Source organism: Gopherus evgoodei, chromosome 3, assembly GCF_007399415.2.
Source record: "Gopherus evgoodei ecotype Sinaloan lineage chromosome 3, rGopEvg1_v1.p, whole genome shotgun sequence".
Taxonomy (NCBI): Eukaryota; Metazoa; Chordata; order Testudines; family Testudinidae; genus Gopherus; species Gopherus evgoodei.
Genome location: NC_044324.1, coordinates 55165884 through 55192449, shown reverse-complemented (window position 1 = coordinate 55192449; position 26566 = coordinate 55165884). Strand labels below are relative to the sequence as shown.

Here is a 26566-nt window from a genome sequence, read left to right as displayed (position 1 = left end):
GAGGCTCCATGCACCCGCCCACTCCATCCCCGTGGACAGCCCAACCAAAAGGCTGTCATTAATTTGAAATTTTTTTAGTGGCCTTTTCCTTCCCTCCTATCTTCCTCCCAAACCACACCCTGGCTACCTTGTCAGTTCTCTCCCTCTTTTTATAATGATTTAATAAAGAATACATGATTTTTAAACGATAGTGGCTTTATTTCCTTAAACAAGCTGTAATCGAAGGGGGAGGGTGGGTTGCTTACAGGGAATGAGTCAATCGGAGAAGGGGGTGTTCATCAAGGGGAAACAAACACAGCAGTCACACCGTACCCTGGCCCATGATGAAACTCGTTTTCAAAGCTTCTCTCATGCGCACCACTTCCTGGTGTGCTCTTCTAATCACCCTGGTGTCTGGCTGCGCGTAATCAGCGGCCAGGTGATTTGCCTCAGCCTCCCACTCTGCCATAAAGGTCTCCCCCTTACTCTTACAGAGATTGTGGAGCACACAGCAAGCAGCAATAACAAAGGGGACATTGGTTTGGCTAAGATGTGAGCGAGTCAGTAATGTGCGCCAGCGCGCCTTTAAACAGCCAAATGCACATTCTACCACCATTCTGCACTTGCTCAGCCTGTAGTTAAGCAACTCCTGACTATTGTCCAGGCTGCCTGTGTATGGCTTCATGAGCCATGGCATCAAGGGGTAGGCTGGGTCCCCAGGATAACTACAGGCATTTCAACATCCCCGACTGTTATTTTCTGGTCTGGGAAGTAATTCCCTGGCTGCAGCCGTTTAAACAGAGTAGTGTTCCTGAAGATGTGAGCATCATGAACCCTTCCCAGACATCCCACGTGGATGTTGGTGAAACGTCCCTTGTGATCCACCAGTGCTTGCAGCATCATTGAAAAGTACCCCTTGTGGTTTATGTCCTGGGTACCCTGGTGCTCCATATCTATTGCCCCAGCACAGTTAGGGAATCCCATTGCAGCAAAGCCATCCGCTATGACCTGTGCATTTCCCAGAGTCACAACCTTTCGTAGCAGCAGTTTAATGATTGCTTTGGCTACTTGCATCACAGCAGCCCCCACAGTAGATTTTCCCACTCCAAATTGATTCCCGACTGACCAGTAGCTGTCTGGCATTGCAAGCTTCCAGAGGGCTATCGCCACTCGCTTCTCAACTGTGAGGGCTGCTCTCATCTTGGTATTCTGGCATTTCAGGGCAGGGGAAAGCAAGTCACAAAGTTCCATGAAAGTGGCCTTACACGTGCGAAAGTTTCGCAGCCACTGGGAATCATCCCAAACCTGCAAAACTATGCAGTCCCACCAGTCTGTGCTTGTTTCCCGGGCCCAAAATCAGCATTCAATGGCTAGAACCTGCCCCGTTACCAGCAGGTTCTCCAAAGCACAGGGGCCCGCAGTTTGAGAGAATTCTGTGTCCATGTCCTCATCACTCTCGTCACCGTGCTACCTTAGCCGCCACCTCCTCGCCTGGTTTTGCAGGTCCTCGTTCAGCACAGACTGCACGATAATGCACGAGGTGTTTACAATGTCCACGATTGCTGTCTTGAGCTCAGCAGGATCCATGCTAGCTGTGCTATGGCATTTGCACAGTTCACCCAGGAAAAAAAGGTGTGAAACAGTTGTCTGCTGCTTTCACGGAGGAAGGGGTGAGGCTGTACCCAGAACCACCCGCAACAATGTTTTTTTCCCCATCAGGCACTGGAATCTCAACCCAGAATTCCAAGGGGTGAGGGAGACTGCGGGAACTATGGGATAGCTATAGGATAGCTACTCACAGTGCAACGCTCCGGAAATCAACACCAGCCTCGGTACATGGACGCATGCCGCCGAATTAATGTGCTTAGTGTGACCGCGTGCACTCGACTTTATACAATCTGTTTTAAAAAATGGTTTCTCTAAAATCGGTATAATCCCGTAGTGTAGACATACCCAACATTGTTTCAAGTCTCAGCAGAGGTTCCAAGAATTTCATATATATGGAGACAATTGGTCTCATCTGTATGCCACAGTCCAGGAATACTGACAGTGGCAATGTGAGAAACCTTACAGTGTAACTGTTTATGTTGTACTTGCACTGCGTTTGAGAGACTACTTTTTCCAAAGTATGTTAAATCTGGTACTTTCCACAGTATTACATTCAGTTTAACAGAGTTTACTTAACTTAATAAAGCCAGTGTTCACTAAATTTAAGATGTAGCACAATAAAATGTACAGATAAAATCAATTCTAATATTTATCATATCAATTTTAATGATACAATAGAAAGCTACTGAAGCTTTCAGATTTTTATTTTATTGTGGTTTTATATATAGATATAAAACCTGCAAAGCACTTTAAAAGAATATCACTCTTCTTGTGTCATACATAAAACTAGTTTCATACTGTGCTTCTGAAAGTCTAGTGTGCATTTTGTTGTTTATTTTACAAATGGCACATTCAACTTTAAAAGTGGGAGCATGAGTTTCTATTGACTGCAATCCATCACTGCATCCAAAACAAGAGGTTCCCTTATGATTAAGTTAAAGTGTGAGTGCATTGTGTAATAAACAGTAGCAGTCTGGTCATTTAATCTCAACTCAGAATACAATAAAATAAACAGTTGTGCTTCACAAATCTGAATCCTGCGATATAAACATCAGTTTTCCTTTTTTTGTAAAATACCCCAAAAATTAATTACTGCTTGAAATGAACACTTCCAAACAGGCACCATTGTTTTAACCTTGCTCTGCCCAAGGATTCTGTTTTCTTTTAAGACTAGTCTGACATACAAAACATTTTAAGGCACAAGTGGGCAGTACAAACAACAAATGAATACAACTGTCCATGAAACTCACGTTCTCTTCCACAAATACTAAAATATGTACCGATTAAGATAAATTTCTTTTAAAAAATGAAATACACCATTTTGTTATGAGACTCCTATACAAAATTTTAAAATTTACACCATCTGAGCTGCCAAAGAGTAAAAATTTATCCATTTTCCACATAAAACTATATTTCTCACCAGCATATCTAGCAACTGGGAAGAAGATACCCCAGCACTTAGGAAAAATCATATTTCCCCACATGTAAGACAAAAATATGGCACTACCTATACAGTAGTGTACTCTATTTATTAAAAACAAACTAAACTATTAAAAGTACAATATTGATTTGGAGATTATTGGTTCAATGCCTGGCTGAGATAAGGCACTTTCTTCCAGTGATCAGCACCTTCCACATACAAGGAGATGATGAATCAGGTTCTGGTTAAAAACAAAGGGGCTGAATGACATCCCAGGAGACGACAGGAACATTTCAACAGCAGGGGAAGACACAGGAGGTAAAACCTGGAGATGAAACTCTACACAGAAGTGGTCACTCTGTCAATGGCATTATTGACCTCGTTTTTGTTTGAATCCAGTCCTTTAGCAGCATTCATATCATTCCGTAAATTCTCCACTGTCTTTTTCATGTTCTTTAACTCTCCAGGATGTGGAGTGGCTCGCCTTAGAAGTGTTCTCTAAAAACAAACAGTGGAGTAAACGGTTTTGCTTTTGTATTTTTGAAACACACACACTTTCAAGATTTTAGCATTTAATACTAAATATTAGCTATAACATGATTTTAAAAAATCATAATATTAATTTCAAAATATGTTAATTTCATAGCTGCTTGTTGATGTAGTCGGTGAAAGTTCTTTTTTGAGGGGGCGGGGCGGAGAACAGACTCTGGGCACAGAATTTTCCTAATTTGACCTGTTAATTTGAAAATCTATATCAACAGAAGTTGAAAAACGGTTTCCAATTGTGTGGGTGGTGGTGGTGGGGGGGGTGTCCATGAAAAGAACTATATGGGATTTTCAAAACTGCCTAAGTGATTTGGGAGTTAATTCCATTAACCAAACAAAAAAGACGGTTACTCACCTTTGTAACTGTTGTTCTTCGAGATGTGTTGCTCATATCCATTCCAGTTAGGTGTGCGCGCCGCGCGTGCACATTCGTCGGAAAACTTTTACCCTAGCAACTCAGTGGGCCGGCAGGTCGCCCCCTAGAGTGGCGCCATCATGGTGCTTGATATATACCCCTGCCGGCCCACCCGCTCCTCAGTTCCTTCTTGCCGGCTACTCCGACAGTGGGGAAGGAGGGCGGGTGTGGAATGGATATGAGCAACACATCTCGAAGAACAACAGTTACAAAGGTGAGTAACCGTCTTTTCTTCTTCGAGTGATTGCTCATATCCATTCCAGTTAGGTGAATCCCAAGTCTTACATAGGCGGTGGGGTCGGAGTGAAATGTGGCAGAATGAAAACTGCTGAGCCAGGGGCTACAGCATCTCTTGACTATTGAACCAGGGCATACTGCGAAGCAAAGGTATGGACCGAGGACCAATGGAGCTGCGCGACAGATCTCGTGGGTAGGAACACGAGCCAGCAAAGCGGCAGATGAAGCCTGAGCCCTGGTAGAATGCACGGTGATGTGGCTTGAGGAAATATGAGCCAAATCATAACAAGTGTGGATGTCCGCCATCACCCAAGATGAGATCTTCTGAGAGGAAAACAAGCAAGCCCTCCCTTTGGCCCGCTACCGTGACAGAGCTGAGGCACCTTACGAAATGGTTCTGTCAGCACAATATAAATGCGAGCACTCCGCAGATGTCCAAGGAGTGCAATGGTTGTGCCCATTGCGTTGAGCTGTGGGTAACATGAAAGGCCGAAACCACCTTAGGGAGGAAAGCCGGGTGCGGTCATAACTGCACCTTGCTTTTGCGAAACCTAGTGTACGGCGGAACCACCGTAAGAGCTCTGAGCTCGGAGACCCGTCTGGCCGATGTAACAGCTACGAGGAAAGTTGTCGTCCAAGACAGGTATAGCAGAGGGCCAGAGCTAGGGAAGTGGAGGTCAGCTAAGCTGTGCTCCACTGTTCCAACGACCGACACGGGCGGTAAGAAGGAACTGAGGAGCGGGTGGGCCGGCAGGGGTATATATCAAGCGCCATGATGGCGCCACTCTAGGGGGCGACCTGCCGGCCCACTGAGTTGCTAGGGTAAAAGTTTTCCGACGAATGTGCACGCGCGGCGCACACACCTAACTGGAATGGATATGAGCAATCACTCGAAGAAGAACAGATACTTTTGAAAAATCCCACAGCACCTCTCTGGGGTGTCTCTATATTGCCAAGTAAATGTTTGTGTGATGTTCTACTCTCCTTCCATCATCAAGACATGGATGAGATTACATTTTGCCAAACAGACACTGGGAACTTGGAGGGAAAGAGAGGGAACATTCCAATAGTTTATTTTCGGTAATTCTGTACCATCTATTAGAGAAGGATATGTCCTTATGTTGGCATATGTGCATGGAAAGTCGACAAAAGCTAAATGAAAAGATAATCTGCTTGCATAATTTGGACAACCAGTGAATTAGGTTTTAATTTTCTTTTTAAGAAATCTATACCGCACTAAGTATAACAGCATGAGTGTGTGTGCAGGTGCAGATGTATGTAATTTTTAAAAGAAGTGTTGTGTGTACTATTTACATTATTACAGTAGCACTAGTGAACTATAAGGGGCATACATTGGAAATTAATGACTAGCTGAATAAAACACTTTTGACTAGATCACAAAATGATTTTTTTCCCCCAATATCAAAAGTGGATTGCTTCAGGGCAGTCTGTAAATCCCCAAGTAATGTCCTGCACTTAAATTTTTAATAGTGTTTCAAAGTGCCTGTTGTTCCCAGTTCATTACAAGTGGATCAAGAGGTGGAAGTTTTAAGAGTTTAAAGGTTCTTTTTTCACAACTTTATGTGGTTCAATTATGAAAAGTGACACCTGATTCAAAATTCAGTTCTGCTGTGTGCTGCCCCAGTCACCTGTTGCCTTCAGTGACCAAATTTAGTTTTACTACTTTTTACTCCAGTTAGCCCTGCACAAATGACACAACTGAAGGAAAGTAAATTAGATTATATTCCCCCTTGTGCAGTCCCAAAAGTTGCTTACTAAATTTCCATCAACTACACCTGTGGAAACCAATAAGAGGCAATCACAGTTGGAACAGATGTCAGAGGGACTAATCTAATCTGCTAAACCCTTTACTCTTGGTACTGAGAAGAACAAACCCTACCTTGACAGATCCCTAGTTCAGTTTACTGGGCTGGTGTAAGGAAAAACACATCTGTATACTTGTAAAATGAGCATATCTGATATGCAAGTGGTTGTTAAAAAATACTGTTTCAAAGTCACTCTTCAGAATAAAGCCATACTGCTAGCACATCTGGAGTGTTATAACTAAGATGCTCTTGAGTTAAAGTACAGATCTGAAAATCCCCATGTTTGGAGATTTTTTTAGATGTGTGTGTTTGAGGCTCACTTCAAATTAGGCTGAAGGCTAAGATTTCAGCATGCCTCTGAAAATCTGCATGCAAAATTGGTACAATCAGCAAGTTTGGGGGGACATTGAGAGGTCTGCAGAAAATTTGGCTCTAAAAGTCTCAATATTTACATGTAGCTGCTGTTAGTGAAGCAAAGCCATCACAGAAGAAGGCTTTATTTCAAAGACTGCCTCAAATTTTTGATTTCCAGGGAGTATGAAATGACCATTTTATGGAGGTCTCATAAGTACAGTGACAGATGCTCCCAATAGCCCTTCTTCATTTGGGTGGGAAACAGCATGCACCAATGTGCCACATGCCATCTGATTATGGACACTAGGTTGGTATCAATACCTATGGTCATGAGATGAAGGAGGGGTAATGAAAGTGGGGGAAAGACAAACATGATGGGGGCGGGAGGGAAAGAAAACTCAATGTGGACCCATGTCAGAGTGTAATAACTCCAAGTTACTGCCTGAAGGACATAGGGTCCAAGGCTTACACCTTCCACAGAGCAGAAGACGACCCTACTCCTATCCTGTTTTTGCAAAACTGGAGGGAACCATCCTAAAGAAAAAGAAAAAACAGACTAACATTTTCACAGTAAGAGAGTCTTGTTTTAGCAGAACTGAAAGTTGTATTTGATTTAAGCAGATAAACAATACCAAATTTAAAACACCTTCTAAAACCACTATAAACACCAATATTTAACAGCTTTGCTATAAACATAGAAAATCTGCTACTACTGTTAAAAACTTGGAATATTTAAGGCAAGATATAGACAGTTCAAACACTTTTTACTCTTCTGCATTTTAGTTACTACATGTGTAATAGCGTATGTTTGAGAAACGTACCATTTCATTATCCTCTTCATCTTTTTCATCTTCTAAAAAGCGGATTGAACTGATTCTGTTTACTGCACGCTCATTCCAGGTTTCATCTGACATTTCATTTACCAAGCTCTCAAACGCACCACATCGGGGCAGGTTATCTGTTATAATGGAAACAAACAAAGCTGAACCTTCTCAAGAAAGAACATGTTAACATACAATACGAAGACTTTGGGGTTTAATTCATTTCATTTTGCAGGGTTTGTTTTTAGTAATTTTTAACTTTTATATAGAGATCCAAAAATTGGGTGGGTTTTGGGTTTCTTTGTACATAATATACATTACTAATTACATTACATGTTACAATGTATCCTACTGTAAAGAGTAATCTCTTGGTAATGTTACCTAGTGCACTTTAACTTCGCACTGTTTCAAACAGCACAACATTAAAATGCACTAGGGAACCTTTAGTGCACACAACTACCTCTGTACAGGTCAATTAATGTGCAACATGTTAGTGAATTTTAGACATAATATCCTTGTCTGCATTAGGATTCTATGTAGACAAGCCCTTAAATATAAGTAAGTACTTCTGGCATTTTTCCAGTATTTACTGAATAAACAACAATTTCATTTTTTTGTACTGAGGGTGTTATCCCATGCAAAAATTCTACTGACCACTCACTTAGGTAAGCAATTTTATTTCTGACAGAAGAGAAAGATTGCTTGATAATGGAAGAACTGCTTTCATCACGAAGGAATATATAGTTCTAACCAAACACGTACACTCTACAGCTTTGGATTAACAATCTGTCTGACTACGAAATGTGCCAGAAGGTTTGTACCTAATCAATAGGCAACAGCACAGTATTTATCAACAGTCTGTCATTGGCTGGCATGATGTCGTGTTAAACAAGTGGATGAGACAGTGGCTGGTAATCCAAGAAGTTGGATCCACTACACTTATTTTGTTTATGTAAGGACTGTGGTCTTGGCTGCCACCTATCAGTGACCCCCCTTCTCTGATCAGCCTATCTAGGTTCCACTCTTGCCACCCCCAAGTTTTCAAAAATCAGCCAGGCTCTCAAAAATCATAACGAGATTTTTTTTTAAATCATGATTTTTAAGCCAGACAAATAAGATCTTGATGCTTTATTTGTCTTCTGGTTTTTGACATTTTAGAATTCGCATTTTCAATCTTTGTCTCTGCAGCTATGGGCACTAAAGGGTTGAGGTTTTTTGTTTTTGTTTTTAAATTAAATAGATTCTCATGAAATCCATGTGCCTCTTGGTGCTGGCCTTTAAGACAGACACCAAATACAGAGAATCACCATAAAATGGTGAGAACTGACAACACCGAGCTTCTCCTGTGTCCCCAATCAACACAGTATCTGAGTACCAATAAACAGCTGGTACCTTTGTGGGTATATCTGAACCTTCAGATATTGAGTTATCACAAAAGCGGCAACCCAACAACCGATGCAAAGGACTCTAAAGATTCATAGACTTAAGGTCAGAAGGGACCATTATGATTATCCAGTCTGACCTCCTGCACAATGCAGGCCACAGAATCTCACCCACCCACTCCTGTAACAAACCCCTAACCTATGTCTGAGTTATTGAAGTCCTCAAATCATGGTTTAAATACCTCAAGGTGCAGAGAATCCTCCAGCAAGTGACCCATGCCCCATGCTGCAGAGGAAGGCGAAAAACCTTCAGGGCTTCTGCCAATCTGCCCTGGAGGAAAATTCTTTCTTGACTCCAAATATGGCGATCAGTTAAACGCTGAGCATGTGGGCAAGACTCACCAGCCAGCACCCAGGAAAGAATTCTCTGCAGTAACTCAGATCCCATCCCATCTAACATCCCATCACAGACCATTGGGCATATTTACCTGCTAATAATCAAAGATCAATTACTTGCCAAAATTAGGCTATTCCATCATACCATCCCCTCCATAAACTTAACAAGCTTAATCTTGAAGCCAGATATGTCTTTTGCCCTCACTACTCCCCCTTGGAAGGCCATTCCAGAACTTCACTTCTCTAAGGGTTAGAAACCTTCATCTAATTTCAAGTCTAAACTTCCTAGTGTCCAGTGTATATACATTTGTTCTTGTGTTCACATTGGTACCAAGCTTAAATAATTCCTCTCCCTCCCTGATATTTATCCCTCTGAGATATTTATAAAGAACAATCATATCTGAGCCCTTACGGGACTAGCTACACATGAGGGAACAAAGCAAAAGAGAGTTCGTAATTTAACTGACCCCACCAATCCCTCACCTATTCTTTTAAAACTGTAATACTAAGTTACTGCACAGTATTTACATTTGAGAGAAAGCCTGTTGCCCCCTTTTTGACAGGAAGGTGACATTCTAGGGATGATAATGCCTATTTTTTTACATCTGCTATTAACTCACCTTGATCTTTCGAGTCAAGACTCAAAGCTTTTCAACCTTCAGCCTTCCAACTCTGTTCCATAGCCACATACACAAGTTTGAAAAACAGATATCCACTTTGAACACATGGGCTCCACTACTGAGCTCTCATGGATTTTAGGGGTAACAAGATTATTATACTTGCTTACTTTGTATTTTAATTAAATAAATTCATGCTTATATAACTGATGTAGAGGGGAGGTAAGTCAAGTTACTTACCAACTTACCCACTGGAGTTAATAGCTTTTGAGACAGTGAGTAGTGAAAGGTAGAAGAGAAGCTCTTTAATGGTGAACAACTAAAATGTTATCTGTTAACAATGATTAACTGATTTTTATTTTTACATTAACAAAAAATGATAAACTAAAGCTTTTTGCACAATGCTGTGGGAGGAAGACACAAAACAGTAGATTTTTAAGATGACAGTTCTGCTGTATGTGGACATTATTTTCAAAGTATACCATACCTTGGCAACTGGGCTCAGAAGGCATTTGAGGAAGTAACACACATGTTAAAATTTTCTCTCCTGTTTCAGGATCTGTGTCAGTCTGGAACATCAGCAAAGGTTGGGACTGGTTATCAGACAACCACAAAGCCTTCAGCTTTAAGGAAGTCAGTGACAGAGGAAGATGTATCAGCCTAATTTAAAAAGAAATGGAAAGTCTGAAATTTCAGGCCAGTTTCTAAGAGACTTAATAAATCAGCCTGCCCAACTAGGCAGTGAACCAGTTGTACACGTGCATATGGTTTGATTTCAAGTAAAAATGGTGATGACTCAATGAACTGGCTAACCATCTCATTTTATACCTTGTATCCCAGACTGTTCTACTTAGCTGTTTCTCATTATGCTTAGATGTAATCTGGAGCAGGGAATGTCTTTTCTCTCTCTCTCCCTCTCTCTCTCCGTGTGTGTGTGTGCGCGCATACGTACAGTGCTGACCGCAGTGGGGCCTTTATTTGTGCAACAATACAAACAACAAATAAATGAACCCAAAACACCACTGTATAACATGGAGATCAGTAAGCCAAGTTTTTATGCAGATAAAAATGTAACTTCTGTTGTCTTAACATTTATATGATTAACTTGATTGTCAAACTCCCCATTCAGAAGGATCAGCTGGCATTAATGCATCAATTCACCAGACTCCACCTGAAGCCAAGATCTCTTTGTTCTAATTTAAAGTCAGAAGTACATGAAATGAAAAAATTAGGAGATTTTTCTGTTTCTGGCTGAAGAAAACCTGAAAGTCATGATTGAAATCCTATATTTTTGTGTGTATTTGTCACAAAGGTAGCTTTGATACACATACGTTTGTTCAGTATTGGCAGGGTTTGGAACTACATTTGGCCAGAGGGCAGAAATATATTGCCAATTTCAAAGTATTGGGACTAGTGAAATTGGAGTGTAAGCTTTTTTTTGCTGCTTCATTCTAAGACATCTAATCTACATGTCTTGACGGAGTATGGAGCAAAACCAGTACAGCAACAGGACACTATAAAAATCTCTCACCTGTTTCCAGCTACATCAAGGACATGCAGTTCAGTGGCTTGAGAAATCTCAGAGGGAATTCGAGATAATCTGTTGTCACGCACAGAAAAGACATTAAGACTGCAGCACCCCCCAATCTATATTAAAAAGAGAGGAAAACTATTTTTGTTGCAGAACCGTATTGTAAGAAAGGCATGTCGCATAGATCGCACAAGATGTTACAGCACACTTAAATTATAATGGCTTCAAGTCACGGACTGCAAATTAATGAGACAATATTAATGAGATAAGAAGAGATCTCTAGCCAGTCTCTTTTAGTACTTTCATGAACAAGCTTGTAAAACTATAAATTTCATTATTCAGAATCAAAGAGGTCAAGATTCAGCCTCCCCTGTTCCTGCCTTCAGCCTCACGACCAATTATCTCAGCTGCACAGGTCACCTGTATGCTTCTCCCAGCAAGTATTAGTTTTTATCCCTCAACTTTTTCTAACCTTATATTTCAATGTTAACATTCTTGGATTGTTTTTGTACCTCATCAAGAACTACAGAGCTCTGGGCAACATAGAATGTTAAATAAACCAGTCAGCTCTTAACATTTGTTGAGATTGCGGTCACTAGAATCAGCAACTAGCAACAGTGTGAGACAAAGTAATAAACGTCTTACAAATGTCTTTGGTATAGCTCAAACAGTGACACCATTGTTTTATTAGACGTTTCCAAAACTCAACCCCTTTCCCATACAAGCTGCCCAATCTACTCTAATATCCTCTGCCTCCAGCCTTTTTCCAGATGTGATCATCTACCTCCCTCCACCCTGCCAACTAAGCTAACCTTATCCACAGCATTCCACATGGGTAATGTATTCTCTGTTCATCACAGATACAAGTTTCTACACCCTGACTTTGATGTAAAATACATTTTCACATAAAACGCGTAGTTAAAAATAGCATTAAATTGGTAAAATCCAGCTTCAGCGACCTTTACTCTGGATGGCAACTACTGATAACAAGAATACTGAGGTTACTGAATTCACCCAGCAGAAAGCTTCTTCATGCAACTGACTGCTTGTTTTCCTTCAGATGAGAACCTTACTTACCTCGGGGTTGCTAATCTTCTATATGTTCACAAACCAGTATTGCTAATTTCGCATCCTTTTAAAAAATGAACAAAAATCCCTCTTACTTTAAAGTAGATTTCTTTCCCCTTAATCCATGTATTCGACCAAAATATCAGAAGCCTTTTGAAACTTCCAGCTCAAGTAGATTTAAAACCTGACTGCATTAGTAAAAGCAATTGATGTGGATCTTGTCTAAATAGCAAGACTCCTTCCACACACACACACACACACACACACTAAGTCATTTAATAATATTTAATTAATTTTTTCTCTCTCACGCTAACAATATATAATTTATATTATCCAGGATGCCTCCCCTTTCTCTTCAATATGAAGTGTTTTCTGTAGTCAGCATCACCAACAACCCCACTCTCTTGCTAAAAGAGTAGGCTCCTTTGTAAGCAATATGGTTCTTGCATTACAAACAACATTCAAAGCTCTTAAGTAATTTGAGGATTCACAATCAAAGATTTTGTGTCAGTACTAACTAGCTACCAGAGCAAGTTCTACCTTGGCCAAAGCTAGACAATAATAAAAGAGCCATCTAAAATTTCATTGTGTGTTAAGTCTTCCCATCCAAAATAATGTTTTGATCATATGCATTTAACGCACTAGTCCCTTTCCTCTTGGTAAACAAAAGGGTTTAACATATTGGATTAAAAAAACCTATTCAAAAACAAACAAAACAAACATCCTCTGCCTTCATCTACGTTTACATCTATGTTCATGGAAGAATGGAGTATTTAACTATGCTAGAAATTGGCATTGAAAGCATAAGCAAAAGTTTTAAAATTACAACTCTTCTGCTAAGTACTTTATTTCACCACCTCTTTGCAGCATCAAGTGACCACTCACTCAAATTCTTAATTAAGTTGTCTTGACAAATTCACAGCATATGAGGTGCCATTTAGAAAAAAAACAAATCTATTCAGTGTCTAATTGGTGCGTCTAATATGAGGAGCTGTGAGGACAACAGCTACAGTTAGTGAATGTTAGATGAGCTGGCAAGTGATGACTCACCATACACAAAGTGGTTGTTTTTCTATGAATGAAGTTTAAGTAATTCAATCCTGGGAGCATGAGGATCTAAACAATTTTGCCAGACAAACAGAAAAAGCCATGCAGCCCTGTTGGGATACCCCAGTAAGCTGGAAATTTCTATACTTTGACAATGAAAAATGTGCAGTGGAGCCAGCTGGTTTGAGTCATCATGCATTTAAAGCAGTTAAATGAGAGGCAATAGAGCAACTGTGGACTGAATAATATTTAAAAAGTTACAAGTTTACCTGACTTAATTTTCCAAGCAGCTAACAATTAAGAAAACACAAGAGACATTCATTTAATTTATTCTTCATCATCTGTACTGGATGGACCGCACTATGCTAAAAATGGAGACAAAACATAAATCCCATCTCCCCTAAAGACTGCCAAAATTCGCGTGGTTGCTGCTGCCTTCAATTACTTTATCATGAACTATTCATCAGAACATGGTCTAATAAGAGTTATGATTTAACTCACATATCCAGACCATTTGTATTTCATAAGAAAAAATTACACAGACAAAATACTGGAAGCTGTTTATGAAACTATGTTCTTCCATGGGGGAGACAATGTATATTGAGCAATTAACATTAGGGGAAGACTGTATGACAGGATGAATGAGTCATTTGGAAGTTAAGTATTTGCTACTGTGTCAAGAAAACAATGCATCCACCCAGCATTATAGGAAGACTCCAGGATCAAAACATAAAGCCGTTGAGGCAGACTGCATGTACTAAATAGCATATTGAAAGAAAAATATGCCACTGTGCCCACTATGAAGTAATGCAATACCAGAACACTGTACTTTACTTGGCTGCCCGTCATTAATTGACGAAGAGCCAGGGACTCGGGCCAGGCTTTTGTTGGTTTGGCAACATCTATTACGTACAATTTCAAACACATATTTAAACCATTACATATATGCTAAATATACAACTGTTCGGCCCTCATTCCACAAAGTGTTTAAGCACATACTTAACTTTAAACATGGACTTAACTGATTTTAATGGGACTACTCATCTGAGGAAAGTGCACACTTCAGTGCTCTGTTGAATTGGGGCCACTTAAAGCGAGGACATTTTTTGTTAAAAACTGTCTTTACTAAACTATACACCATGGAAAATGCTGGTACTTTAAAACTGGTTGTGTATATCATACACACAACTAAACATAACATAAGAAAATATATATTAGTACTATAAAAATAAGTTTCTAGGTCAACAGACTTGCATAACAGCCATGTTATATTGCTTGTCTGTTTCCCTTTAAAAATTAAAAACAAAAAATTAAAAACAAAAAACAAAATAAAATCAACCCAGCTGGAAAGATAGCAATTTATAAGGTTGAATTACATATGTTTAAAATAACATACCAGAGCCTTAAGATAGATAGTTCTGCAGCCTACATCTGATAATTGTAAGAAAATTAAGTGTTTAGGATTTAGAAAAAAAGTGACATACAAATAATGCACACGCTTGTTATGTACATTAAAATGCAAGTGTTCCAGAAAATACACTGCATTGGATAACATGGAAACTCTTCACTTGGCTTTTTTGGTTTTCCGAAATCTGATTGCTCTTCCAGTAGTAACTGTTCTTCCTTTATCCCACTGTGGATGACCTTTAAACCTCAGCCATGGGTGATTCTTTCTATTTCCATGGTTTCAGCTCTCATCTCTATGCTGATAATTCATCTCGGCCCACCACTGATCTTTCCACGTCTGCCCAACATCTTCTACCAGATATTTCACCATTTATTAAAAGCTTAACATGATTAAAGCAGAGCTCTATCTTTTCCCACAAAATTCTCCCAATCTTCCTCCTTTCCCAGTCAGTCAATACCACCATCCTTCATCTCACAACTTGGGGATTATCTACAACTTTTATCTCGTTCTCAACATATGTCCATGTTTTGCCGTGTCTTCCTCCACAAGAACGTTCTCTCACCCATACCCTGATCATTTCCAGTCTTGATTCTTGCAGCCTCTCACTTAGTTGACAACCATTTCACCCACTAACAATCCATCCCATGTACAGCCACACCACTTCCTCTTTTGACTTTTCATGTCTCCAGTGGCTTCCCTATTGCATCATAGACTCTGATTTTATCCTTTAAGGCCCTGCATCACTCACTCTTCCTTGTTCATTTACTTAATCTTTTTTGTGCTACTCCTCTGCAAATTTTGCAAACCTCAAGCCTCCATTTGTCTGCTTCTTCTTCTCCCCACTGCTTCCCGGCAACTTGGAATGCCCTTCTTGAACTGGTCTGCAAAGCCATTACCCTCTCCTCATTTAAATTAGTCCTGGATGCTCACTTTTTTTCTTATGAACAATACAGCAGGAGTAAATTATAGTCGTATCAGTTGGGACAATTTAAAAAGAGATGGAACTAACATGACGTAACTCTTAGTACCTTTGTCACTTTGGTTGAAGTGTATTGCCTCTAAGGCCATGGCTACACTCACACTTTACAGCGCTGCAACTTTCGCGCTCGGGATGTGAAAAAACACCCCCCTGAGCGCTGCAAGATACAGTGCTGTAAAGCGTCAGTGTAATCAGGGCAGCAGCACTGGGAGCGCGGCTCCCAGCGCTGCACGCTACACCCGTAAAGGATGTGGTTTATATGCAGCGCTGGGAGAGCTGTCTCCCAGTGCTGCCGTTCCGACTACACTCACACTTCAAAGCGCTGCCCCGGCAGCGCTCCCGCAGCACTGCTGGGGCAGCGCTTTGAAATTCCAAATGTAGCCATACCCTAAGTGACTGTAAACTCCTTTGAGGTGGTGCTGCAGTATCTACTGAATCTTTTAAAGGAACCAAGGAAATCTGGTAGCTGCTTGAACCACTAACCAAATGGAGACTAAGTCTTGCACTTCAAGATTTAAAACTGTTCATCAGTGTAAGAAAACTATAATTTAACTGTTAATGTTATCACATCTTTTATTGATTACTCATTACATTAAGTATAGAGAATTAGTTACTTGTCTGTTATGTTTTTCCCCTAATGTGTTCCAAGTATTTCTCAAAAACTGTTTTTTCTCATTTAAAAAAATCATTTTGAACATCACAAAATTATTATTTTAGTAGGAAAGATCAGAGCTATATTTAGATATTCAGAACATTTCAAACTTTTACACACATCTATTTAGAGTGACACAACCAGAAATTTGACTGAAACACACAGAAGTCAGTCAGGGTTTGTCTTGAACCCTAGCCCAAGCACAAGAGTCCCTCTGATAACAAGAAGAAAACACATTTACGGTTCAAGAAGTTGCCTGATTAACATTAATAGAACTGTAACTGAAGGTCTCAGTGGATTACGAAAAACCTCAATACGTGGAAGAGGCTCATCTGTTTCAGTAGCTCTACACTCCTGCTGCACAGTCCGATGAGGAGAAAATTGGTGGAGAAAACTATGGCAGAGAAGCGTTTCAAAGCAGCTTTCCCCGCTTCCTTCCATTCTGACACTTTATTTCCCCCTCTCCCCTCAAGGTATCAATGTGGGAAGAAATGGACAGGGCAAGGGTGGGAGAACGAAGCAGTTGGTTTCCCTGCCCCAAGACTGAAGATACAATGCAGGAATTCTGTTAATACTGACTCAATGGTATCATCACCTGCTGCATGTTGAGACTCTCCTCCTGAGAGACAGTACACCAGGGGCAGACATCTAAGGGCAACATGGCCTCTAGTGCTGCCATGGCTGGGAAAGGATAGTGGGCTGAAGAACAGTGCAAGAGGAAAAGGTGGGCTTCCTCTACGTGACTTGACTCCAAATGCAGATTCTGACATGGTGCTGCCCTGGCCTCAGCTTCCCCCAAATTCAGTTACCTCTTGCCAGTCTCATGAATTCCGGGTGGCTGTGGCTGAAGGGTTAAACTCTACAATTACAGTTTACGAAATAAAGAAACTATTGAAATTGAATGATGTAAAACTAAAGGCCTTAAAGTAAACACACAACTGCTACCCAAACAAAACCACAGATTCACACCAGAGGTTTTACCTGTTTAGTTATTATTATAGTTGTCTGGATTATAGGAGTCTCTTCCCACAAAAAAATTCATGTTCTTAGAACACATGTTTATCCCAAACTGGAGTGGAAAAGTCAAAACTGATAAATATTTCCAGGGAAGGGATTTCAAAACACACGCTATTTTGGGAGACTGAACAGTATTTTCCAGCTTCCCAGTGAAACTGACATGAGCCTTCCAGCCTGGCTTCCTCAGATTCCAGCACACTCAGCCTCCCACTTCCCCTCACAGCTGTAGGAGCTCAGTGCTCAGCTTCTACAGCAGCTGGATGGCTGGGGGAAGGCAGAAAGAGAAACTGACAAGAGAGCCTCCAAAGTGGGCAACAATTAAACTATCACTTTGATTTCTCCCCTCAAGGGAAAACTGAAGTTTTCCCAGGAAAAATATTAATTTTGCAAAATGGGTATTTTCAGTCAGACCGACAATCATTCCAACAAAAAAAATTTGAATTTATTATGCAAGGTAGTTCTCAGTGTCAGATTTCTGCACATGATGCAGGCTCATTAATGAGCACATAATTACACAATTTAGGATACTTTAAAGTATCCTAAACAAGTGGTTCAGCATACTAGTTTCACTCGTGTTCTAACCTCAGGATAGGATTTAGGATTAGAGGAAGTCACCAAGCAGGTCTTTCAAGTTTAAAGGAATAAACCATTTGTGATAATGAACAAGTTTAAACACATTCAGCTCTCCCTCAAGTCAGAGTTTTGCCACTAGCTTCAATGAGAGCAGAATCATCTTCAAAATACAGATATTGAATACATGACTTGTCAAGTGACTTGAGTATCTGGCAGCCATTCAACCGTTAACATTTTCACATTCTGAACTGCCATCAGGTTCAGAAGAACCTTTGAACCAGAAAACATCTACGGAATTATTATGCTAAAGGTTCAAAATAATCTTGAACCATGTATTGAATTATGTAATAAGGTGTCAATGTCACATTACTATAATAGGAAAGACTGGTTTTACAAGTGTGTAAGTACATAAATACTTGTTTGACAGGTTTACCCAAACCCCATGCTAAAATAAAAAAGTTTAAAAAAACTACAATTCATAGTTCTGTCAAAGCAACATATTTCATTAGAACAGACATACAATTTCTGACATCATAGGTGTAAGTTATCTCTCTGCTTCAGGAGGAAATTCTAAGGGGCCAGGAAGGGATGGGGAAGAACACGTGTGCTTAGCAGCTCACACTTGACTATTGACATTTAGAGGTCAGAGACCACCATCTTCCCGATGCCATCCCAACAGCCATCTTGAGTTCAATACACAGAGGGAACAAGTCACCAATGGCAGTTTTTGAAGTGAACATTCAGACCTCCTCTGTATCAAAATCAGCTTGAGATGAGAATGGGAAAGTGGAAATGTACAATCTCACTACTAAGTCACAAGCAAGATACTTCCCTCTTCTTACCAACATGAGTGAACGAAAAAGTCTTCAATATTTGTAACATTGTTTTGTTCAGAAGGGAAGTGGATGCTGAATCTTCCAGCAAAAGACCAAGTAAATCTCCTCCATGATGAGATTCATCATTGGAATCACAATCAACTTTATCAGTATCCCCAAAGCCACTCCTGAGCCTGGGTTGTTTGCATGGCCGCATACTGCATATGCCATACCACCTACTAGGCTGTTCAGACTCCTTTTTTCTTTTAGAATTGTGGAACATAGGAACTTCCATTCATTCCCTCCTCACTTTCTCCCCCTGCAACACACTTTTTCATCATGAATTTGTGACACAAATAAGAAAAAACTCTTAAGTTTTGCATAAAGCTAGTGTTTGTGGTTAAGATGGGTACTACACTAAGGGAACAGAACTGTTTGTTACCCAAGCACATACAGCATGAGCAGCACAGCAAGCTTCTCCACATGACCACACTAGCGTTCCATAAGTCTTTCTGTGGGGGAGCAGAATCCAAAAAGGTTTTCATGTTGGTCTGTCTAAGCACAAAGAACTGAGACAGCCACAGATGCTAATTCACAGCAGTTAAGTGGTGGTTTCTGTGACATGTTATTTATGAAAGCAAGTGACGCAAACGCAGAGGCTACCACATGGATCCAAAAGTATAACTTATTTTCCATTTGCTACCATTACCAACTCTGAATTCAGACCACTGACTTTGAGGTGAAAGGCTATAATAGCAATCTGTAACAGAAAGTAACAGACTGCATTTCCTGACATTTCAAGGGCTAACAAAACATTCACGAAGCAAATGCACTTACTTACATTAATGTTCCAGAGCATTTTGTTAGTGGTGAAGACACGGATATAGATTAAAGCTTATCATTCTGATTGTAGTGAGCACTAAAACAAACACACACAAAAATCTCTGAAATCTTTAGAAAAAATGCTAATCAAATGCACACTGCTTTGTAAAGGTGACTTTTAAGGCTACAAAATGTGTAACCCCTCTAAACTGAATGCACTGTGCACCCCAAATCTCATTTCCTTCCTCCATCCCCACCCTTGTTCCCCGCATGCCACCCTCCCATCCCGGTATATTTCAAGGACTCCCTGCAACTCCTTCCACTCCCATCCCATCTGCCACTGCCAGGCGGCTGTGTATGCCTCATTCTCCTCCCAGGCAGGGACACAGTATGGCCTACCCATGACATTCCCCCTTCCCTCCTTGACCTCCCTGACGGCATTTCCCACTATGCCCAGGTCTATGTGTGGCTCCCTCATTCCCCCTAGCCAGGTCTAGCATTGTCTCACCCCAATCCAGGGTCTGTGGTCCCCTCTCTTCCACATACCATCTCTGCTTCTCTTGATTCCACATCCATGTGGCTCAGTTTCCCTCTCACCTCAGGTCCCTGGCTTCCCTCATCACCACTACTCCCATCTTGTGGGTCCCTGATTTGCCCCCTGATCATCAAATTCGCTTCCCCTCGCCCACTTACTTCAGGATCCCTACCTGCCCTCCCCCCGCAACGTCTCCCCCTGCTCCAACTTCCTCATCCACTCCAGGTCTCTGCTTCCATCACCACCACAGTCCCACCCTGGCTGCTTCCCATGCCCACAATCCAGACTGTTCTTCCCCTCGCCCGGTCCCTACTCCTCCCCTCCCTTCTTCCCCCAATAAACTCTTCCTGTAAGCAGGGCCGGTGCAATCATTTAGGCAAACTAGGCGGCCGCCTAGGGTGCCTAGTGGTTGGGGGCGCCTAAAAGCCCCCTCAGGCGAAGAGGTGGAGGTGAGCTGGGGGGGGGCGCGTGGAGAGGGTTGCCCGCAATAACAAGGGTGGGGGGGTGCACAGGGGAACTGCTCCCTGCCCCAGCTCACCTCCGCTCTGCCTCCTCCGCTGAGCACACAGCCCCGCTCTAAGTCTCCTCCAATCAGCGTTGCAAGCCTGGGCGGGGAGGAGAATTAGAGCAGAGCCGACGTGCTCAGAGGAGGAGGTGGAGCCGAGGTGAGCTGGGGCGGGCTACTCTGGCAGGCTTAGTTTCCGCAGGAGGTCTCCCCAGGCAGGGTTAGCTGCCGGGGAAGCGGGGAAGTCTCCCCAGGCAGGGTTAGCTGCTGGGGGGCGTGGGGGGGGTAAGTCTCCCCAGGCAGGGTTAGCTGCCGGCAGGGGGGGGGAAGAAGGGAAGTCTCCCCAGGCAGGGTAGCTGCCGGGGGAGGTGGGGGGAAGGGGGGAAGTCTCCCCAGGCAGGGTTAGTTGCCATGGGGGGATGGGGGGGGAAGAGGGGTTAGCTGTCGCAGTGGGGGGGGGTAGCTGCTGCGGGGGGGCTCCCCGGGTGGGAGGCTGTTAGCTGCCGTGGGTGGGGGGGTGAGCTGCAGGGCGTGCAAGGTGGAAGTTTTGCCTAGGGCGCAAAACTTCCTTGCACCGGCCCTGCCTGTAAGGCTCTTATTTCTGGTAGTTCAGAGTATAACCCCCTGCAGCAAGCTTAGCTGTCACCTCTGATATGGGTAGGCAGCAGCAGGGGGCAGCAAAGAGATTTCTCCGCCTGCAGCACCAGATAATCTGAGCACTCTGATTTTCCTCTGAATCAGGTTTTTCTAATAGTCTAATTTGCACCAAACAGAAAACAAAAAAAAAACAAACAAACAAAAAACAAAAGGGTTCTGCCTATTGATAGCTAGAACATTCCCTGACATTTTTGGAACTGATCAGATGCAGCGTTCCAAAGTTATGTTACAAACAGACATGCATTCCAAGTTGAGTGTAGTGTCTTGGTTTGCTTGGCCAATTATCTACAGATAGGGAAACTGAGGCAGAAGGCAGAGTTAAATTACATAGCAGTGAAGGTGTAGGGGGGAATTAACACACTGATTCAGTAGCACAGATGGCATTAGAATCCAGGCCTCTTAACTCTCTGTCCCATGCTTTGGTAACATCACACTGGCTCTCCTTATTGTACTCCCTTGCCTAACCCAGAAATAGCAACCTTTCCAGGTTTTACTGATGAACTAGACCAACTTCTCAGACCATCATTACATTTAATCCTAGTCTACCTTTGTGTTGCTTCACATACTGCTTAAGATGAGCAAGGAGCCCCAGTGATCACAGCTATAAAACTAGGGTATTGCTAAGCTGAGTATTACACAGATCACTGGCTGTTTAATGACAATTAGCCTGTAGAGACTTTCATAAAACAAAGATCCCAAAATTGCAGCACCCCAAATAATTTCTTCTCTCTCATATCCAAAACACACACCCCACCACTCATGTGTTCCAGCTACAACTTTAAAGATCAGGATTTCTTGTGGTATCGTCATTCTGCCTGCAGAAAAAATTACACATTGGTTCAAGTGCACTGAGTTATAACCAGACCTTAAAAACCTGTCTTCAGGTAGTGCTGGGTCTGACATGCACAATCAGAAATCAGTTTATAAGAAACTATTTAGGTCTTGGACCTCTTGTTCCATTATATCGGCCACTCACTAGCAACCAAACCACTTCTACTTTTGTCAAGGCCTCTGCAATCCAATAGATAGTAATATTTTCTAGTAATTCACATGGAACAAAAGCTGCTTACTACTTCCTACAAGCAGCTATATTCACAATTTTTATCTATAATCATAATGGTTAACTGCACATGACATACCTCTTTGGGCAGAGACATTAATTTGTTTCTGTCGGCATTCAAATTGTTCAGCTTCTTTAGTTTTCCAATGCTCTTCGGCAATTTCTGTTTCAATAGAAAGTGACACATGAACAAGCTTTCTATGGTCACAGCGTCAAAACAAAAACTTTACCTCACTTTGAATAGGATCTAGGAGCGTTTACGTATAAGGGACAAATTCTATTCATAGTCACAACTGTGCAACTCCACTGATTTCAGTGGAGTTCCAGGATTGTAACTGAGGGCAGAACTGGCCTGTTTGTTTCAGCTTCTAAGCAAACTGCACTCCTTATGTTAGCTTTGTACTAAAATGACCATATACACAAGGTAGAAGATACATTATTTAAGTGTCCTTTTGAAGGCAGTTTTGAAGAAGCTGAAAAACAAGTTCCTACTTTAACTAAGGGCTTATTTACACCACGCAGCTTTTAGCAACGAGGCTGTGTCGAGGCAGCCTTGTTGCTAAAAGTCAGCAGATGTACACACTCTCTGTCGGCACTTTTGCCAACAAAATACTTCCAGCCCCATGAGCAGCTTTAACTTTGTTGGAAGGAGAGCACTCCTGCTGACAAAGCCGTGTTCACATTGCAACTTGCATTGGCAAAACTTCTGTCTTTGGTGGGGGGACTTTTTAAAGTATCCATGAAAAACAAAAGTTTAGTCGACAACTTCACAGTGTATACATACCCTAAACCTCAGATTTTATTTTCATTCAATACGTGTAGCATTAAATGACTGGCTGAAACAACTGATTAACACAGCAGGGAGTAACACAAAGAACAACCACATAGCAGTGGGGCCTGCAATTTGATTCTACTATTATTTATCAAGATATGCACAGCAGTAGTTGGCATCAAAGGGGAGCTCTGTCTACACGGGGAGCTATTCCCAATTTAAATTCATGTGTGGATGCTCTATTCCAAAATAAGAGCATCAGTACACCAAATTAAATCAGGAATAGTTAATTCAGTTTAAAATCATACTCTATCTTATTCCAGTGGAATGTTCATGTGTAGACAAACCCAAAGTAAAAGCTTCCTACACAGCAGGCTCTTCAATTTTTTTATTAATCATGAAAGACTTTAAAATGAATATGTATGTGAATAAATCTTCCCTTCATGTCAAGTCAGAACCTTAAGTGGTTAGAGGTAAAAGACTGGGGAATCTGTTTAGCTAGATACAGTATAAGTTCTGGCTGCCACTTTCAAATATCATCTACTTCCCCAATCTGAGACTTAGTATGAATTCTCATTTGGGACACTGACACAGACAAAGACATTAGGTTATTTCTTGTATACAGGCTCCCGTGCCATCTCCTTCTGGATAACAAGTGCTCAGTTGAGCTTGGTGGGGGAAAAACCAAATTTCCTCCTCCTATCCTACACACAGCAGATAAATAGTTCTTGTTATTATCTAAAAGAATACCTATCATTTCACCTATCCAAAAAGTTGCAGGCAGGGAAGCCCTTATTACTAAACTAGTCGGGTTATTCCTTGCAGTTCAATAAACTCTGCTAACACAAGTAAAAAATGTCTATTATAGGGTTGTCAAGAGATTACAAATATTAAGCTCGATTAATCACACTGTTAACCAACAATAGAATACCCTTTATTTAAATATTTTTGGATGTTTTCTATGTTTTCAAATGTATTTATTTCAATTACAACACAGAATACAAAGTGTATGGTGCTCACTTTATATTTATTTTTGATTACATGTATTTGCACTGTAAAAAAACAAAAGAAATAGTATTTTTCAATTCACCTCATACAAGTACTGTAATGCAATCTCTGTATCATGAAAGTTGAACTTACAAATGTAGAATTATGTACAAAAAAACTGCATTAAAAATAAAACAATGTAAAATTTTAGACCCTGCAAGTTTACTCAGTCCTATTTCTTGGTCAGCCAATCGCAAAGACAAACAAGTTTGTTTACATTTGCAGGAGATAATGCTGCCTGCATCTTGTTTACTATGTCACCTGAAAGTGAAAACAGGCCTTCACATGGCACTGTTGTAGCCAGCGTCACAAGATATTTACATGCCAGATGCGCTAAAGATTCGTATGTCCTTCACGCTGCAACCACCATTCCAGAGGACACGTGTCCATGCTGATGACGGATTCTGCTCGATAACAATCCAAAGCATATTCATTTTCATCATCTGAGTCAGATGCCACTGCCAGAAGGTTGATTTTTTTTTTGGTGGTTCGGATTCTATAGTATTGGACTGCTTCTCTTTTAAGACTTCTGAAAGCATGCTCCAGACCTTGTCTCTCTCAGATTTTGGAAGGCACTTCAGATTCTTAAACTGGGTCAAGTGCTGTTGCTATCTTTAGAAATCTCACATTGGTACCTTCTCTGCGTACTGTGAAATCTGCAGTGAAAGTGTTCTTAAAATGAACAACAACGAGTGCTGTGTCATCATCCGAGACTGCTGTAACATGAAATATATGGCAGAATGCAGGTAAAACAGAGCAGGAGACATACAATTCTCCCCCAAGGAGTTCAGTCACAAATTTAATTAATGCATTTTTTTTTTTTAACGAGCAGCATCAGCATGGAAGTATGTCCTCTGGACTGGTGGCCGAAGCATGAAGGGCACACGAATGTTTAGCATATTTGGCATGTAAAGACCCTGTAATGCCAGCTACTAAAGTGTCATTCAACTGCCTAGTCTCAATCTCTGGTGACACTGTAAATTAGAAGAGGGCAGCATTATCTCCTGTAAATGTAAAAAAATTTGTTTGCCCGAGCAATTGGTTGAACGAGAAGTAAGAGTGAGTGTTTTGTTTTTGAGTTCAGTTATGTAACCAAAAAAAAAAAAATCTACATTTGTAAATTGCAGTTTCACAATAAAGAGATTGCACTGCAGTACTTGCAGGAGGTGAACTGAAAACTACTATTTCTTTTGTATATCATTTTTACAGTGCAAATATTTGTAATAAAAATAATATACACTTTGATTTCAGTTACAACACAGAATACAATATATATTAAAATGTAGAAAAACATCCAAAATATTTAATAAATTTCAATTAGTATTCTATTGTTTAACAGCAGGATTAAAACTGCAATTAATCACAATTAATTTTTTAAGTTAACTGTGAGAGGATTAACTGTGATTGACAGCCCTAGTATATAATTTTAGATTAAGTTCGCAAAGCACAAGTTAAAGTGAAGCTCTACTTCAAAATATGGGCCACGTAAAAATGGCACCTTGTTACTCAGCATTGTTACTCAGTCATCGGTGCTTACAGTTCATAGCATGGTCAAGAACAGAGTAAAAAAACTGAGGATAGTCACATCTGTTGACTTTGATAAATAAGTTTTTACTCATTAGTATTGCAGAGCCAAAATAGCTAAAACTGAACAGGGTTTCACTCTGCTTTTTGCATCAATAGAACTGTGAACTAAAATCTAACTGCAGAACGAAGTTCTGCCTTTAGTTACACCTGTGCAACATGAACAATTGTCTGGGGGTTTTTGTTGTTGATACTGATTCACATATTCAGAACAATCTAAATTGATTTTTTGCTCAAAAGTTGAGTCTACAGGTCTTGCCATTAGGGGAAGAAAATCTTCATACTTGTAAACAGAGCATACCTTCCATAAGAGTCAATAAGACAAACCTGTAACTCCACAATGCCATTCTCTCATATAATCACTCGCAGAAAAACGGTTATTTAAAAATGAGAACTTTGATTTACCACTTTTATATTATGGCAAGTTCCTCTTGAATGTATTGTCATTTAAATATACAGAATATATTCTACATGGAAACAATACCACGACTGTTGTAACAACCATGCATTTACTTAATGCAAACTCCACTGTATTGTACTTAGCAGTAACTATAATAGGAGGAGAAATAAAATAAAGGCATTAGAATCAAAGTGAATCAATGCATAGCAGCAGACCTAATTACTGCCAGCTATTTGAGCAGTGAAGACCATACTCACCAGCAGCTGGTTTTCTGTTAGAACTAGTTCAGTAAGGTTTTCACAGTCTCCTATTGCTTCTGTTAAGTGAACAAGTTTGTTCTGATCAACCTTCAAGATAGACAGCTTCTTCAAATTTCCTATAAATAGAGGAGAATCCTTAAGTTTGGTGGTTGGCTTCAACTATATCTGCATCAGATGTTCCCTTTAAGATTAACACATTCATGTTGCTGAACTTTTATTATTCCAGCACATCT

At 40.8% G+C, this 26566-nt stretch overlaps 1 protein-coding gene across 1 annotated transcript in view; it reads right to left on the bottom strand.

Moving 5' to 3' along the window:
* Positions 1–2289: 2289 nt before the first annotated feature.
* LRRC1 (leucine rich repeat containing 1) overlaps positions 2290–26566 on the bottom strand; it is a 133372-nt gene continuing 109095 nt past the window's right edge. The window contains 6 exon segments of the mRNA XM_030555619.1: positions 2290–3505; positions 7207–7343; positions 10089–10261; positions 11133–11248; positions 22350–22433; positions 26331–26449. Of these exon segments, the coding sequence (XP_030411479.1) occupies positions 3347–3505; positions 7207–7343; positions 10089–10261; positions 11133–11248; positions 22350–22433; positions 26331–26449 (788 nt within the window). The 3' untranslated portion in view covers positions 2290–3346.